General features: G+C 42.4%; 1 protein-coding gene across 3 annotated transcripts in view; it reads right to left on the reverse strand.

The window, feature by feature from the left end:
• The window catches only part of GRIN2A (glutamate ionotropic receptor NMDA type subunit 2A), a 446460-nt gene that overhangs the window by 115540 nt on the left and 313980 nt on the right, over positions 1-16940 (reverse strand). For all 3 annotated transcript variants that reach the window (XM_079944201.1, XM_079944202.1, XM_079944200.1), the window contains exon 5: positions 7814-7928. In XM_079944201.1, the coding sequence (XP_079800327.1) occupies positions 7814-7928 (115 nt within the window). The remainder of the gene's footprint in view (positions 1-7813; positions 7929-16940) is intronic.

Below are 16940 nucleotides of genomic sequence, written 5' to 3' on the forward strand. Positions count from 1 at the left end.
TGTACTTTCCCCACTGTGACCTAACAAATTGTACCGTGTAGGCATTTAAAACAGTCACCACGCATGACTCTAGGGAAGTCAGAGGATAATTTTAAATCTTTTGTAATGGCTTAATTTTCCCTCTCTGTGGCTTACATCATTTGAGAAACTTAATGATCATTATATAAGGAAACAAATTAAATTTCACACAGCTTCTGCTAAGGTGGTGATATTACCAAACCCATTTTACAAAAGGCCACTTGATTTTAGCTGTGGGTTTTGGAGAATAAAGGAAACAGAGAAAGGGAAAGAGAGGGAGAGGAAGGGATGAGAGATGAACCATGTCATTTACAGGCATGACAAATTTCTTCTGGAAGTGCTCAGTCCAGAAATGCCTAAACACAAACCCATGCCTAAAAAAATTTTTTTTAAATCTTTCTGACTTCTCTTTTTCACAAATCTCTCAGCAAATCATACAGTCAGTGCCATGTGCTTTCAGTTCTGTTGCTGAAATTTCTCAGATGCCATTGCCACTGTTCTTGTTCACACCTACATTCCCTTCAACCTGAGCTACTTAAATAGTCCCTTAGAAAATTTCCCCAAGATCCATGCCAATCACCATTTTATTTTTGAAGAAGTAGTTTAGTTTTTATCTAAGAGAACAGGCTATGGGGTTCTTATCCTGGCTTTGCAACTTATTAGCTCTGTCATCTTGAGCAAGTTATTGAATTTCTCTGGGCCTTATTTATCCCTTTCATATGTAAAAGAGGGTAATAGTATCTGCATCACAGTGTTCATGTGAGCATTAGATACGTTTATATATTTGAACGCTTAGCACCCTGCATGGTGTATCATCAATACTAAACGCGTATTAGCTATTACTATTATTATTTTTATGTTGTTCTCCCATCTCAAGGTCTTCAACAGTACCCCAAAGGTGACTGAATAAAATCCCACAGTGTATAATTCAAACTCCAGTATGGTCCTTCATTCCCATATTTTCCCTTTAAACAATCTGCTTTTGTCTTCTATTGCCATGTAACAAATGGCCTCAAACATAGCCACTTGAAACAATGCTCCCTTATGACCTCACAGTTCTGTAGGTCAGAAGTCCAGCGGGGCTCAGCTGGGTTCTCTGCTCAGGGTCACATGAGGCCAAAACCAAGCTGTCACTCAGCTGGGCTCATAGCTGCAGGATCTGGGAAGAATCCACTTGCAGACTCATTCGGGTTGTTGGCAGAGTTCAGTTCCTGGAGGTTGTAGGACTGAAGCCCTTGTTTCCTTGCTGGCTGTTGGCCAGAGACTAAACTCATCTCCTAGTGGCCACCTGCTTCCTTGTCATGTGGCCCTCTCAATCCTCAAATCCAGCAGTCAGACAATTCCTGCTTATGCTCAAATCTCTCTGACTTCCTCTTCTGCTATTAGTTTCAGAAAACTCTCTACTTTTAAAAGGCCCACGTGTAGAGAACAAACCTATGGACATCAAGGGGGGAAAGGGGGGGTGGGATGAATTGGGAGATTGGGATTGACATATATACACTAGCTAATATGTATAAAATAGATAACTAATGAGAACCTGCTATACAGCACAGGGAACTCTACTTCACTTTGTTGTGCAGTAGAAACGAACACAATATTGTAAAACAACTATACACCCCCCGCCAAAAAAAGGCCCATGTGATTAGGTTAGGCCCAGCCTGATAACGCTCCTTTTGATTAACTCAAAGTCCACTGAAAAACTCCTTTTGCTATCTAACGTAACAATCACAGAAGGCATATCTCGTCATATTCACAGGTCATCCTCCTAGAAGAGAGGATTATAGAAGAGTGAGGGTCATTGGGGATCATTCTTAGAATCCTGCCTACCATACAAGCTATGTTTCAAACACATTGAACTCTTTCTCAAATGAGCCTTGAGCACGCTTGCCTCTGGACTTTGGCTTTCAATGGTCCTTCTGCATGGAATGGCCTCCCCACATATATTCAGAAGGTTTCATCTGAGACCCTGCTCAAATTAGAAGTCCTCTGTATAGATGCCCTTGATCAGCCAGCCTACATGTAATATATCCCTTCTCCAAACATCATAGACTTTTATCAGAGCATCTTCTGTGGCACATTTCATACTGTCTTGCAATTACGAGCATCTCCTCATGCCCTATGACACTCTAAGGCAGGTACATGTCTCATTGCAACCCTCAACAATGGCTTGCACATAGTAGGTACTCAGGAAATTTTTCTTGACAGAATAAAAGTGTGAATAAATAAGGGTTATATATCCCAAATTCAACCATCTCTGCTTAAGGGGGACAGATTTAACTAAAATACCAGTTATTTAATAACTCAATATTTGTTGAGGACACACCAGGTGATAGGAACTATACTACATCCATAAACATTTCACTTGGCACTGTTACTGTCTCATTCAGCAGAGATTACTCTAGGTGCTACAGGACTCCAATTTCCTTATTTCCTTTTCTCCTGTACCACTGCTCTTTAGCATTGCTACTAAGCTGTGTATTCCAAAGGAAGAAAGAGGGACAAAGACAGGAAGCAGGAAATCTTGATAGCCAGGATGACCTAGATGAAACCATTTTTTCAAGATAACAAAGAGTAAATCCATGTCCTAAAGCAGTAGTTCTATATCTTTAATGGGCATTGCTAGGGGAGCTTATGAAAAAGCAGAATCAGAAATGATTATTCTGTAGGTTTGAGGTAGTGCTAGTACCGTAAAAGCCTTAGCACCTTTACATCTCTCCCATGGTTACTCTGATATGGGTAGCCCACAGGACCACACATGTAAAATGACCACAATAACAGCTGTTCCTCATTTGGGGAAGTTCGTGAAAAAAAATCCTTTCATTCTCGTATCCATTCTATAAATATTTATTGAGTCACAGCTATTGAGCACCAGAGATATAGTGGTAAAGGAAAAAGTGAAAACCTGAAAACAGACAGTATTCTCTCAGTGCTAGTCATAGCCAGAATTCATGGCTTCATCAATGCACTGCCATCGTTTTTCTAAGCAAAGCAAGCACATAGTAGAAGCCATAATGTATTTCTGGCTGCTTGTAGGACGTATAAACAATGCACTTCAGTTTTAGCAATTCGCACAATTGTTCTATCAACTGTAACTTACTGGTGTCCTCTCCATTATAATTTTCCTCCGTGATTTTCTTTAACATAATCATTGGAGTATGTGTACGCAGATGCCAAGTATAATGTTTGCATAAATATTTCCATCTTTTAGCAGGATGAACCTTTTGGCAGATAACTGATACCATACACACACACATACACACAAGCAAACACACACACTAGAAATCTTCTGCACATGAGTTCCTGAGACTCACCAAGCCATCTAGGTTAAATGTGGCGGGAAAGTGATGGAGGGGTAGTTAAAATACAATGATTTAGAAGGGAGGGAGTTGTGACGTTCTCTAATTAGAGACCCCACCATGGGAAAACTGCACCCCATGCATACACCATTGTGGGTGAAAGCCTCGATAGATCTGGTAACACACTGATATGCCACAGCCAGAACTGGGGATCAATCTTAGCTTTTTCTAAGATCTCCTTTATCGTATCTGTACTAGGAATTCTTTAACTGGCATCTGCTTCATTATGCACAAGACACAGGAACAGGGTACAACCCCTTCTTCAGTGAGCCAGACTGGAAGGTGGAACTCCTATAGAACAAAAGAGACGGCCTGTGCGACGAGATAAATGCTTATACCCCAAGTTCCAACTGGTTGGGTTTGAGTGAAATCTGCTGCATCCAGTGAGAATAAGGAGGTGGGTGTCACTCTAAGGATAGGAGGAACTCCCTTAATTTCTCCTCTAAAATATTCCTTTCCCACCAGCTGTAATTCAGTACGATGTAGGAATTAGGAATGCAGCCTGCGGTCAGGCAGTCCTCCATTCACATCCTGCTTCTACCACATGCAGGATCTGAAGCAGGTCCCTGGCTTCTCTGAACTGGAATTTCCATTTATGAGGCAAGGATAAGAATACCTACTGTAGATGAGTTGTTGAAATGCCTAAATGAGCTCATAGACATAAAACTCTCAGCATAGTTCTTGGTATAGAGTAGCTCTTAGTAAATGGTGATTGAAGTCAGCATTACCAGCAGATTGTATAGAGGCCCTTTTAGGCATTAGAAATAGCACCTTGTGGGCTTCCCTGGTGGCGCAGTGGTTGAGAGTCCGCCTGCCGATGCAGGGGACACGGGTTCGTGCCCCGGTCCAGGAGGATCCCACATGCCGCGGAGCGGCTGGGTCCGTGAGCCATGGCCGCTGAGCCTGCGCGTCCGGAGCCTGTGCTCTGCAACGGGAGAGGCCGCAGCAGTGAGAGGCCCGCGTACCGCCAAAAAAAAAAAAAAAAAAAAAAAAGAAATAGCACCTTGTGGTACAGCCAAAGAAACATGTGGAAGGAACAGACCTTTCTCTGATGGGGCTCACAGTCCAAGTGAAGATGAACATGCAAGCAAATAATTATAACACAAGCTGCTAACACTCTTAGGAGTTAGTATACAGGTTTGTACAAAGTGGTAAGGACATGGCCTGATTTGGATTATCCAGATGTAGAATCAATGGAAGGGGTGCCCTTGGCAAAAAGAGGAAAGTGTTCAAAGAGACAGGAACTGAGACAGAGAATGAGCAGATGACAAGTGACTATGAGGGCTTGGAGGATATTGGGAGGATAAGAATGAAGCTTTCTTTGCTGGGACACAGGAGAATAACCATATTTGAGAGAAGAAGATGGTGACTTTGGCTTTGGACAAGATGAAGTGGAGGTCTGTGGGCTGTCCGTGTAAGGGAGTCCTGGTGCCAAGTCTGGAGATCAGGAGATCTGGGCTGGAGAGAGGATCTGGGAGTCATCACAGTGTGGAAAGCAACTGAGATCAAGGGCACCAAAGAGAATGCAAACAGAGTGGTGAGAATAAAGAGGGAAGCAGACACATCAGAGAGACGGGAATGGGGCCCTTCATTCAGGAAGACGTAATGATGGGTCTCCCTTTTGTCTTCTGGGGCATCTCTACCATCTTTAATTAGAGCTTCTCTAGAAGAGAAGAGGGTTGTTTTACTTTAATATTTATGATTTTTGTCCCATTCATGCTTGAAGTCAAAACTGCTTTAAAAACCTTTCTTTAAATCTCTCTCCCTCCCCCTCTCTTTCTCCCTCTTTCTTTCTCTCTAAATATATTTGCTTTTTAAAACTAGTCTGTATGTATGTTATACGCATGTGCATATACGCACACACTTTTTCATTTTAGACTGGTGTAACCCTAAAATGGTAAAGAGAATTATTCCCAAAGCATTTTTTCAAGTAGTTACTAAGATGATTCACCATGGAGAGATCCAATCTTTTACTCAATGTCCCCACCCTCGTGAAGACTTACCCATTTGACCAAGTCAAGTCCACCCCTCTCTCCCCAGACATGGCTCAGTCATGAGCTACTTGAGGAGAGGGGTGGTATCCCATTCATCCTTGCGTCACTCTGGTGCAGATGGAATGTTGGCCATAGAGTTGGCCCACAGAGGGTGTTTATTGTATCGGCCTGGGCTGCCAATTGGCTTGTAACCAGGGTATTATTTCCAAGCATCTCTGGGAAGGCTTGGACCCACTAAGCTCTAATGCAGAGCAAAGCCATCGAAAAAAAAAGGAGAGGCAGAGGGCATGGAAGTCCCAGTTTACAAGAGGGAAGTCTGCTCAGACCTGAGTTCTATGTCTGCCGAACACAAGCAGGCACTGTGCACAGCACCGGACTAATCCACGCCAGCTGCACACAAAGGCCCAGCAGAAATGTCCCTCTAAGGGCTTGTCGTGTTTTCCAAGACACCCTCATTACATGCTGCTTCTAGTGACTCCACTGAGTGACCTCAGAGATGAAAAGAAATCTCCCGTGTCCCAGAATAACAGTTCCCTCCTTCTGCAGACCTTCCCCTCTGCTGACCGGCTGTACCAGCATGTGCTGCTGGGGGACGGCTTTAAGGATAACATGACTGGTATTTACCTGCTCCATTGGCTTCCTCTTTCTTCGAGACAGAAGCACAAGGAGTTATTTCTGAAGCACTGGTTCCCCTGAGCGCTGAGAGAATAGACCAACTACAGGAAGCATTTGTACATTCTAAGCTCAACTCCGCAGCAATTCCCGGAGCTGCCTTTTTGGGAAATTGCTATATTTCAACAGAAATTTGAAGGAGGACACACAATATATTAAAAGGGTATTTTCTGTATGTGGAAATGAAGCCTATCAAGGGCCGCCTTCTTTTATGCAATGTTATCACCTGCACTACAGTGGCCTCCCTGTAAACAGGCTCCCTGGCAAATGAGGTACGTCCAAAGGCAGCAGAGAGAATCCACAGGTGTGAGCCAAGCCTGACCCAGGACTGGTTAAATCCAACCAACGAGAATGATTTTACAGTTCCAAAAGTGATCCTCAGACTGTGTAACTTCAAAAGGTTGAAAAATAACTCCAAAATGTAATAACAAAAGGCAGAAAGGCTCAAGTTCTCTACCTCTTATTATGGACAAGAAAAAAATAACTTGCATTTTGACTTTCCATTTGCAAGAGGAGAGAGAAGCCAGAATTTGAAGGATGAATAAAAGTAAGTAAGGATACAGGGAAGCATTACAGGAAAGAAAAAAAAAAAAAAAGCATGTTCAAAGTCCCAGATACATAAAGGAACCAGCTCAGACATGGAGATGTGAGCCATTTAGGACAGTGGGCTGCAGGGTTTACCAGAGGGAAGAGCAGAAGAACACCCGGGGACAGAATCCAGTGCTTTCCGCAAGCATCACAAAAGTGCACAAAATCCCAACCCATCCCTCTCCACACACACACCAGCGTCTAAGTTCCATGAATCAGAAATTGTTGTTTTGTCTCTCCTGTTCACTGATAGATTCCAAGCATCAAGAATAGTGCCTGGCACATCGCAGGCACTGAATAAACATTTGTGAATGAATGAATAAACCAAGTCGTCACTCAGAGCTTGGGTGTACTGCCTAAAGCAAAAATCAAGCAAGCGCTCAATAAACAATGGCTATTGTTGTCATAACTAGTACTCATGTCAGGGAGTTAAGTATGAAAACTCAGTAAACATTGGTAATTAATTGTGCAGGGAATCTCAATTTGAACAGTTTCAAAATATATCTTTTAATTTAGATACAATGGCATGCAATGAAACAAATCTTGTGTGATAGTCTGATGCATTTTGACAAATGTTCAAGACAAGGAATATTGCCATAACTCTAGAAAGTCCCCTGTGCCGTACCTCAGATGAGCTTTTCCTGAACATTGATTTTTTATAGTTATTATATATGTTCTAGAAAATGTGCTTTACAAGAAATACAACCCTCTCCAATCCATGATTTGCAGAAGCGATACATTTAAGTTTTGGAAATGAGTTGATTCAAAGCAAAAGACTAAGTACATGAAAATACAAGGGGTTCATTCGTAGGGCAAAATGTGTGAATATCGTACCCCATTATGAGGTTTAGGCAAACTGGTGTGATCATTGCCAGAGAGTGAACACTTGCTACTGCAATGATGTGAACCAAACTTCACTGCTTTTAAATTACCTTAAGTCTTTCAAGGACACTACCTACTCAGATTTGAGAACCCAACACAACGAACAGCACACAACTGCCACAGTTCACCCAGGGAAAGCACCTCCACTTTACAGTATCTGTCTGCCTTGTTCCATCAAGGGTCATGGAATGACATGTGGAGCTGCTCAGAGGAAAATACTTTGGGAAAAGGAGTACTTTGAGCTCCCTTGCTGCCCACACCTGTCCTGCCTCCCCTGTATTCGGCACACAGGAGGATGCTCACCTTTTCCCATTCGCGGTCCTTGTTCAGCACGATGACCACCAGCCTGGGGTGCACCTGATAGCCTTCCTCAGTGAAGGACAAGTCTTTGCCATCCCATGTCACATTGACCATAAATCTAGAGAGAGGAAGAGAAAAACAAATGTTTAGGGAAGAATTAAAGAGGTTTCAAACAAATAAGTGGATGCCACCATCAGCATAAAACTGAGAAGGTGTAAACTCATCAGAAGGAGCCTCTTATCTGTGGAAGCATCAGTACCCACACAGGCTCTGCTAACTTCCATGCATTCTTTTTCATGAGCCTGTAATCAATCCCAGAATCCCCAATCCTGTACAGGCATTAGTAATTTATTGCAGAAAGCACAGGGGATAGAACATATTTGTCCTGCCAGACTATAGAACATTGAACTTCTGTTCAAATGATCTTCTTACAGGAGGATCTGAAAGCATGTTTTAACAAGCTTCCCTAAAGGAAACTGCTTGCTCATAAACCACATGGTATACAACGTCAAAGAAATGATATCCCATTCATTCATTATTCATTCAACTAATATTTATCAAATATTTGCTACATGTCAGGACTCAGCTAGTTGGCTGGCAATAAAGAAGAAACAGACATGATCTCTGTCCTCTTAAAGCTTATAGTCTAAGGGAGAGGACAGGTATTAATTGGTTAATCGCTGAACTATGAAAAGTGCTACAATAGAGGGGGCAGGGTGTGCTATGTGAAAGTGAAACAGGGGTCAGGCAAGGCTTCTATAAGGAAGTGCAGCTTGACCTGAAGGATGACTCAGCATTAACTAGATCAGAAAAGATGTAAGCACATTCCAGGCAAAGGGGACAGCATGTACAAAGGTCCTGTGGTAGTGTTTATGAAGGGCTGAGTGCAAACCAGTGAGGCCAAAGCAGAGAGAGACAGGGAAATGGGGGCTGTGGTGTGAGTGAGAAGGTAAATAGGGGCAGACAGTGCAAAGCTTTTCAGGCCATGTTAAGGAGTTTTATCTTCATTTTAAAACAATAGAAAGACATTGAAGACTTTAATCAAGGAGGTGATATAATCAGACTTTTCTTGTATCAGTATAATATGACTTAAATGTTGTGTACAGAATAGGTTTGCAGGGGACCACAGTAGGTAGAGGGGGGCTGGTCACAGTGCTCTTATTATTCAGGTGAGAGATGGTGTTGGCTTTGGTCCCGTTGTGGCCCCAAAAGAGGAGGAGAAGGAAGAGTAGGAGCAGCAACACAAGTGGAGAAATACTGAGCAGGTATTCAGTGATGGGTTAGACATGAGGGTGGTGGAGAGAGAGGCGTCAAGGATGGCTCCTCGATGTCTGCCCTATACAACAACTGTGCAGTTGTCTTTGTCACAAGTGATGTCTGTCTGTTTACAATACTCTTATCTCTACCTCCCACACCCCCGCCTCAAACCACCTCGCCTGTAGTCACACTCGGCTCTGATGCAGAGCAAGCCAGAGCTCATTTCCCAGGATTTGGGAGGGAGGCTTCTCAGGGGTTCACATCTCCTTGCAGCATGAGAAAAATATGATGTTAAAGACGTCCAAGAAAACACACCACTTAGCAGACACTCAGTAAATACAGTATGGTGGTTAGAAGCATTCAGAGACCTCCCCAGAAAGACAGGGTACCTCAAAGTCATAGCATTTTTTTGCATTATATTCCTTTAACAACAAAAGTAGCTAAAGAAGTAAAATATTAAGGAAGAGGACTAGATTACAAAAATAATTCCAAAAGGAGAGATTGGCCTAACTGATCACATGTCTGCCCCTGGACAGCCACAGTGCAGAAGACCTGACTGTGTCCTATGGGGGAAGAATCAGGTCTCCAAGGACAAGGTTAAGAAATTGGGGAAAAGGCAAAGAACATCTTTGTGTATCCATTCAATGGACTGTTTTGAGTCCTTAAAAAATCATGTTTTTGAGACAAGTTAATGGCATGAAGATAATGCTTGCCATTTAATGTTAAACAAGCAGAAAAGAGGATAAAAATAGGGTTTGTCTATGCATGGAAGGATCCCAGGTACTTTCCATTTTCTTTTGTGTATCTTCGTATTCTCCAAATTTTCTGCAGATAGTTTTTATTTTTAACAAAATACTGTTTAAAAACAGAAAAATCAAACACTGCTATTCTAGAAGAAGCAAAGGGTAATCACGATTCTATTTGGCACATCTGAGGCATCGCTGATCATTTCCTAGGAAGATAATTTACCGATTCAACAACGAGTTACTGAATGTCTATTGTGTGTCAGGCCTTATGGTGAGTCCCATAAATACAGAAATAAAAAACACAGTGCCTGTGGCCCCTCTTACATCCTCACAATTCAGTGACATAGACACATAAACAATGACAGTACATAGAAGGCCACTTGTGCGCCAATGCACAGTAAGTATAAGTCATGAGAATGTAGAGGAAGGGTCCCTAACGCAATCTCTGCAACGTAGGGAGGACTTCCTGGGAATCTGCAAGAGTAAAGGGGTTGAGGAGAGGTGGAGAAGAGCATTCAGAGCAGAGGAGTCATCTTAAACAAGGAAGAGTCAGCAAAGGAAGTGACACGCTAGGGGAAATAGCTTAGTACAGCTGACAGGCAGTGGGATGTGTCTGGAGAGCATCCCGTAAGCTAGATCATAAGGGACCTAAAGGTCTGGATTTTGTGCAGATGGCCATGAGGATCACAAAAGGTTTTAAGTAGAGGAGTGATTCACCGCATGGAGGAAACTTCAAGGCCAAGGGCAAAGACCCATGAAATGTCACGATGGAACACTGTCCATGGAATTTCAGCATAAAAATTGCAGACGAAGCCCACCAGTGGACTTTACCTGGGCTGGCAGGAAATCTGTAGCCAAGTCATTCTGTCTCTGCAGTCCAAAACTCATAGTTAGGCCTGCTGATTCATCGAGGGTTTTAGTTTGTTTGTTTGTTTGTTGTTTTTTACTGAATCCAATAAAAGCTCTCAAGCCAAGTTTTGATTATACAATAATTTGAAGTGAATAGAGTTCACGTTGGGTCAATCTAACACCCCAAATGTGGGTGAAACTGAAAAATTTAGTCCATTAGCAAGAGGTTTGAAAATATCCAATTTGATATGTGTTTGGAAACGGCAGACCAGAGGACGAACGCTTTGGGTTTGACTTGGACCCCTGGCCCGGGGAGAGCCATTCACAGGGTTATGTGGTGTGAACCGATGTCACGGTCACCATTTTAATCTAGGAGCTAGCATGCCCTGTTGAGCACCCAGTCTTCTTCTGATATGCCAGCTGAATCTACTTAAATCTCCCTCTTGTTTAATTCCCCATCTCTGTTTCCCCTGCTCATTTCCTTTTCTCCCATTTTGTAGTGAAATCAGATGGAGTCAGCAGGGACATTATTTAGATGCAATCCATCTTCTTCAGATTATATGGAAACGACTATATGGAAATTCTCACACTCCACATTGTTCTGTGTTCCTTTAAAAATCAGTATTCTGGACCAATGAGTCTATATACTCTATGTTAATATTGTCTATTTTCTTCCTTCCTTCCCTCCCTCCTTCCCTTCTTCCTTCCTTCCTTCTTTCTTTCTTTTCTTTCCTTCCTTCTTCCTTCCTTTCTTCTTTCCTTCTTTCTTCCTTCCTTCCTTCCTTTCCTTCCTTCCTTCCTTCCTTCCTTCCTTCCTTCCTTCCTTCCTTCCTTCCTTCCTTCCTCCCTTCCTCCCTCCCTCCCTCCCTTCCCATTAAAAGTCTTCAGTCCCCTGGGAAGGAGAAAAAAAAAAACCTCTAACAAGAATATTTGCTGAACAGTAATTTCATTATGAAGTTGGCAGGGAGCAAGTACCCATTACCTTCAATTCCCCCATCTAATTTCTAGGAAGGATGATCCATATTTCCACAGGCTTTCTTCCCACTTAAACTTACTCCAGAGCAGAATTCTTTACCCAGGGAAAAACCATTATACACCCCACTGCTTGGTCCCCATTAACACCTGCTGGGCACTTGTATTAAACAGTAAAATCTTATCACTGTTTTGTTTATCTCTTGAAAATTGATTACAAAACTTTTAGTGACCAGATGAAATATCAGAAATTCTGGCTGCTGCTAAGCTTCGAATTACATCTTCGATGTTTCCACCAGAAGCAATAAACACATGAAGACATGCTGGCAAAACGTGGACATGGCGGAGGCTCTGATGGTTTGCAGAGGGTCCACTTCTGTGTTATTATCGTCCATTGACGGTAAAGTGTCAAGTTGTTGTTGTTGTTTTAATCAGTGAAATACATAACAGAAAATATGTAAATTATGTGATGCACACACCTACAAATTTCCTTTGGTATCTACAGCCTCACGTGTATGAAGCTGAAGTCCAGGTGAAAGAAACATTTCTCTACGGCTTGCATTTTGTGCCCTGTGAAATGCTGGCGTATGGGGATCAGAAGTAACATGGAAAAACAGGTGGACTGTTTTCCCTATATTATGACTGCAAAGAAATTGGGCCAGAATTATCAAGGTCTTTCTAGATCTGCTCTAATATGGTAGCCACCACCAACCGGTGGCTATGGAGTACTTGAAGTGTGGTTAGTCTGAATAGAAATGTGCCGTAAGGGCACGACATACTGGATTTGGAAGACTTTGTATGAAAAAATAGTGTAAAAGATCTCATAAACAATTTTATATTCATTTAATGTTGAAAAAATTTAGACATTGTGGTCGCAGTAGGATACATTATTAAAATTAATTTCATCTTCTTTTTACTTGTTCACTGTGTGGCCAGATAATTTGAGATGATAAGTGACTACATTATGTTTCTACTGGACAGCTGTCCTGGACCATCTTTGGTGTTTCATCTTGTTTTTTAACCAGCAGATGGACGGTGTGCATCATGAAGGCAGGGACCTCTTATGCCTTGTTTTCTATTGTATTTTTAGTGCCGAACAGAGTGCCTGGCACATGGCTGGTGCTAAAATAGATAGGCGCAGAGTGAATTAGAGAATGAATTGCTATTGCTAGCAATTGTTGGGGTCAAAGCCTGCCTCTGCTATTCCCCAGCTGTGCCACTTGGGGTCATATATTTAAAATTCTCTGAGCTTCCACTTCGTTCTTTGTAAAAACAGATCAGGTTAAACCGTATGAAGTAACCATGATGGTTTCATGTGGTTTAACCTAACAGATCCCGCACTCCCAGGTGTGTGGGTGGAATTAGCAATAGTGCACATAAAATGTCCGGCCCGATGCCTGGTACACAGCTGTTGCTTAAATAGTAGCTAACCTTTACATAAAGTTTCCATGTATTTTTTTCTTCCACCCTGTCATATTTCCTAACACCCCACCCCAAATGCAACCTCATCCTTTTAAAGCCGGGCTTATTGCGGCCATTCTGGGTACTCATTGCCAGGATCCTTCTTTCTTTTTGTCAAAGGCCAACCATATATGGGCTGCATAAGCTCTTTCAACTATTACTTAAAGTGTCTCATTCCTCCAGATTTCTATTTTCTCTCTTTTGCCTCGTAAGTCTCCTTTAACTTTCCAAATCTGATTATTCACAATGTTCTCTAGACATATTATTATTCACTATTTCCCTTCAGACTGTAATTCTCTTACTGTTTCATAAATGCCCCCAGAACCCATTCAGTGTGTCTCAATTTTCAGTTAATTTTCCATCTGCTTTGCTATTTCTCATGTTCCCCAGGCCTTTTCCTGAATCGCACTAGCCCTTAAATGCCTCCTCAAACTGCTTTAGTGTCACCATTTTTTTCATTTGTCATTTAATTTACATGTTTTTGGAAACAGAGTCACTGTTTTCTTTACCCTTTTTCAGTTCTCAAGACACTCTCATTTTTACAAAATAGTTTGGCGCTTTCCGTCTTCCTCTTGGTGGTTTGAAATCCCTTCCACTTTGATGTGTTTCTCAGCACCCTCTCATCCTCCATTAACCATTCCCTTTTGGGCACAAATCCTCTCTTTAGAGCAAACTCATGGTTTTTCGACTCCCAACTCCTGCACCACACCTTCCCCGAATACGCCCTCACACCATTTCTTTTCAGCAAGTCTCTTAATGAGTGTACTTTCCTCTTTGCCCCGGTTCTTAACTTCATATACTCATTGGTGGTTTCTCATTTCCCCTGAATGATTACCAAAGGCATGACCGAAGAGCTGAGACTTAAATGTCAGGACAGAAATGTAATAACTCCAACACATAGATCTGCATAATCCAGGCCAGCATAATTCAAAACGGACTCAGAAACTGCAGCATAATGAAAAAGAAGAAGAAGAAAAAAAAAACCCAAAACAAAGAAACAAAACTGGGTTAAAAAAAGAGAGGGGAGTATTTACTCTTTCTCAAATTCCATTGTGGCCAATTAAAAAATGATAATAATAATGTTAGTTGTCTTGGCTAAGCAATACTAATTAAAAAAAATTAGAACAGGAGTGGTAAGCTCCAAAAAGGCAGAGATCTTTCTTTTGATCACTGCGCTTCTAAAACACCTAAAAGAGTGTCCTGCAGTACAAGCTTAAAAGTATTTGTTGAATAACCGAACAAATGAGTGAGCAGGCATAGGCTGCTGGGAACTTGCTCATTCAACGTTTATTTCCTGTGCAACAACCGCAGAGAAGCAATTCTGCAAGACGACTGTTTAGTTTAGGAATCAGAAAGCCTGGGTTAGCATGCAGTTCTGTGGCTCCCAATCCCGGGTAAGTCTCCTAAATTCTCAGGGCATCCATCTCCTCTTCTGTAAAAGTCAAGTTATGATAGCCACATCTCTGTGTAATTAGAGGGATCACATTAGATGACATTTAATGAGAGAGGTATGTAATGTGACCAGCAGAGTGTTGGCACATAATGGTGTCTGGTAAATGACGACAGCGGGGGTAGTAGTAGGTGTCACGGTTTCACATATTTATCTTTTTTCCTTCTAAAATTTGAAATTAAAAGGCTTTCTCTTAGATGCTCAAGGATCATTTTGACTGCTAATCCCAGTTTTCCAAGGGAGGCAATGAACCCTGTAGGCCCCTACCCCAAGCTAATCTGATTACTCAGAGCCCCAGGTACCCCTGGACCAGGCTATGGTGCAAGAGTGCTGACCCAGGTGCCAGCCTGCCCTTCATGACTCCTGGGCTTCCCATCTCTGCTTGGTGAGCACACCTGAGCCAAGGTGACTTTCTGAGGACATGCCCCGCCAACTAACTTTTGTAATACAATTTCTAAGTTTAAAACATGGAGTAAGTTAGGGCAAAGCTTTCTCTGTAAGTGTGACCATTCTATCTACCCCATCACTAGACAACATGCTTGACCCATCTGGCCAAAGGTCTGCAGTGGGAACAGGATCTATAGTAGGATCTAAGATGCATGCCCTAATTCTACTTTATCAGGAATTATTGGAAGCCTGAGTGTCCATTAATAAAGCAGTTCTCAGGATCTCTTGCTCCTTATATGTGTGGTTTTTTCAGGAACATGATGGGGGATGTGGAAATTCTTGAAATTCTGGATAGTATTTTGTAACACTATCAAAATAGTACTGAACATATCACCATGAACCTCTAATGGCTCTGCCTCACCTAACCATTTGGAACTGGCTGGCACAGGGGTCAATGGATTCATCCCCTGCAATAAGCATCTATTCCAAGAGAGCTGGAAAAAAGTAGGCAACATGACAAGCAGTTTCTGTGAACTCCCTGGATCACCTGTGTCTATGCTATCAAATTATTCAGGATCTCAAACAGGCAGATGTACATGGATGTTGACTCCTCACCTTCCCCAAATGTGCAGAATGAGATGGTGTGAATCAATTCAAAGTGCAACTTTATCCAAGAATCACTGGGTATCCCCCTATCCTGGAACCTTAGGCCCCATGAGAAAAGGGGATTTGTCTATCTTGTTCTTGGCTGTTCCCCCTTTCCAGAACCTGGAACAGTGCCTGGCAGAGAGAAGCTGTTCAGTACATATTTACTGAGGGAAGGAAAAGTCTCAGGTCTCTATCGTATTCTCTAGCCCTCTGACAATGAGCCCCACTTTCTCTATCTGTTCAGAGCGTGTTCACCTGTGCTCGGTGGGTCTCTGGGGACCCGAAGAGGTAACTAAGGCAGAGGAGAAAGGCTGGGGCCCAGGAGATGGCAGATCGTGGGGCTTCTCAGCCTCCATAATCATGTGAGCCAATCTCTCGTAGTAAATGTCTTTCTCTATATAAATATCTTACTACTTCTGTTTCTCTGGAGAACCCTGACTAATACAACCTGATACTACCATCTGCCAGAGGAATTGTGAAAACAAAACACAAATCTGCAGTGAATACGATGCAAAGGGGTCCCCCCTGCGTTATTCATAACCTGCACAACTGTATCACCTCTGCCGGGTTACAAAGTACTTGAGGACAAGAGTACATAACTCAGTTCTTTGAACTCTAGGAACATTGTCAGGTAGAGAGAAGAGCAGATTAGGGATTTGCAAGCTAGAGTTGAGTTTTAAACCCTCCATTATTGGCGCTGTGCCTTTAAGCAAATCATCCAACTCCTCTGAGTCTCACCTCACTCCTATGTCAATGGGGTAAAACACCACTGTCTTAGTCTGCTCAGGCTGCTGTTACAAAACACCATAGATTGGGTGACTTAAACAACAGGCACTTATTTGTCACAGTTCTGGAGACTGGAAGTCCTAGGTCATGCCTGGGCAGATTTGAATCCTGGTGAGGATTCTCTTCCTGGTTTACACACTATCTTGCTCTGTTCTCACATGGCCAAACAGTCAGATCGCTAGTCTCTTCCTCTTTTTTAAGGACACTAATTCCATCATGAGGGCCCCACCCTCACAACCTCATCTAACCATAACAACTTCCTGAAGACCTCACCTCCAAATAACATCACACTGGGAATTAGAGCTTTAGCATGTGAATTTTGGGAGAATGCAAACATTCAGTAAGTAACAACCACACAGCGTTAATGAGAAGTTTTACGGTGCTCGGGCTAAGAGGTAGGATTGACATCTGTAAGTAGTATGAACAACTATCTCAGTTTTCCCAGAACTGAGGGATTTCCCGGGGCATGGAACATTCAGTGCTAAAACCAAGATCATAAGTTATGGACCATAAATTAAGAGTTTGGTCCAGTAAGCAACACCTCAAAAGCACATCTATCGAAAGGCCTCCAATT

This window comes from Stenella coeruleoalba (genome assembly GCF_951394435.1).
Source record: "Stenella coeruleoalba genome assembly, chromosome: 15".
In the NCBI taxonomy this organism is placed as follows: domain Eukaryota; kingdom Metazoa; phylum Chordata; class Mammalia; order Artiodactyla; family Delphinidae; genus Stenella; species Stenella coeruleoalba.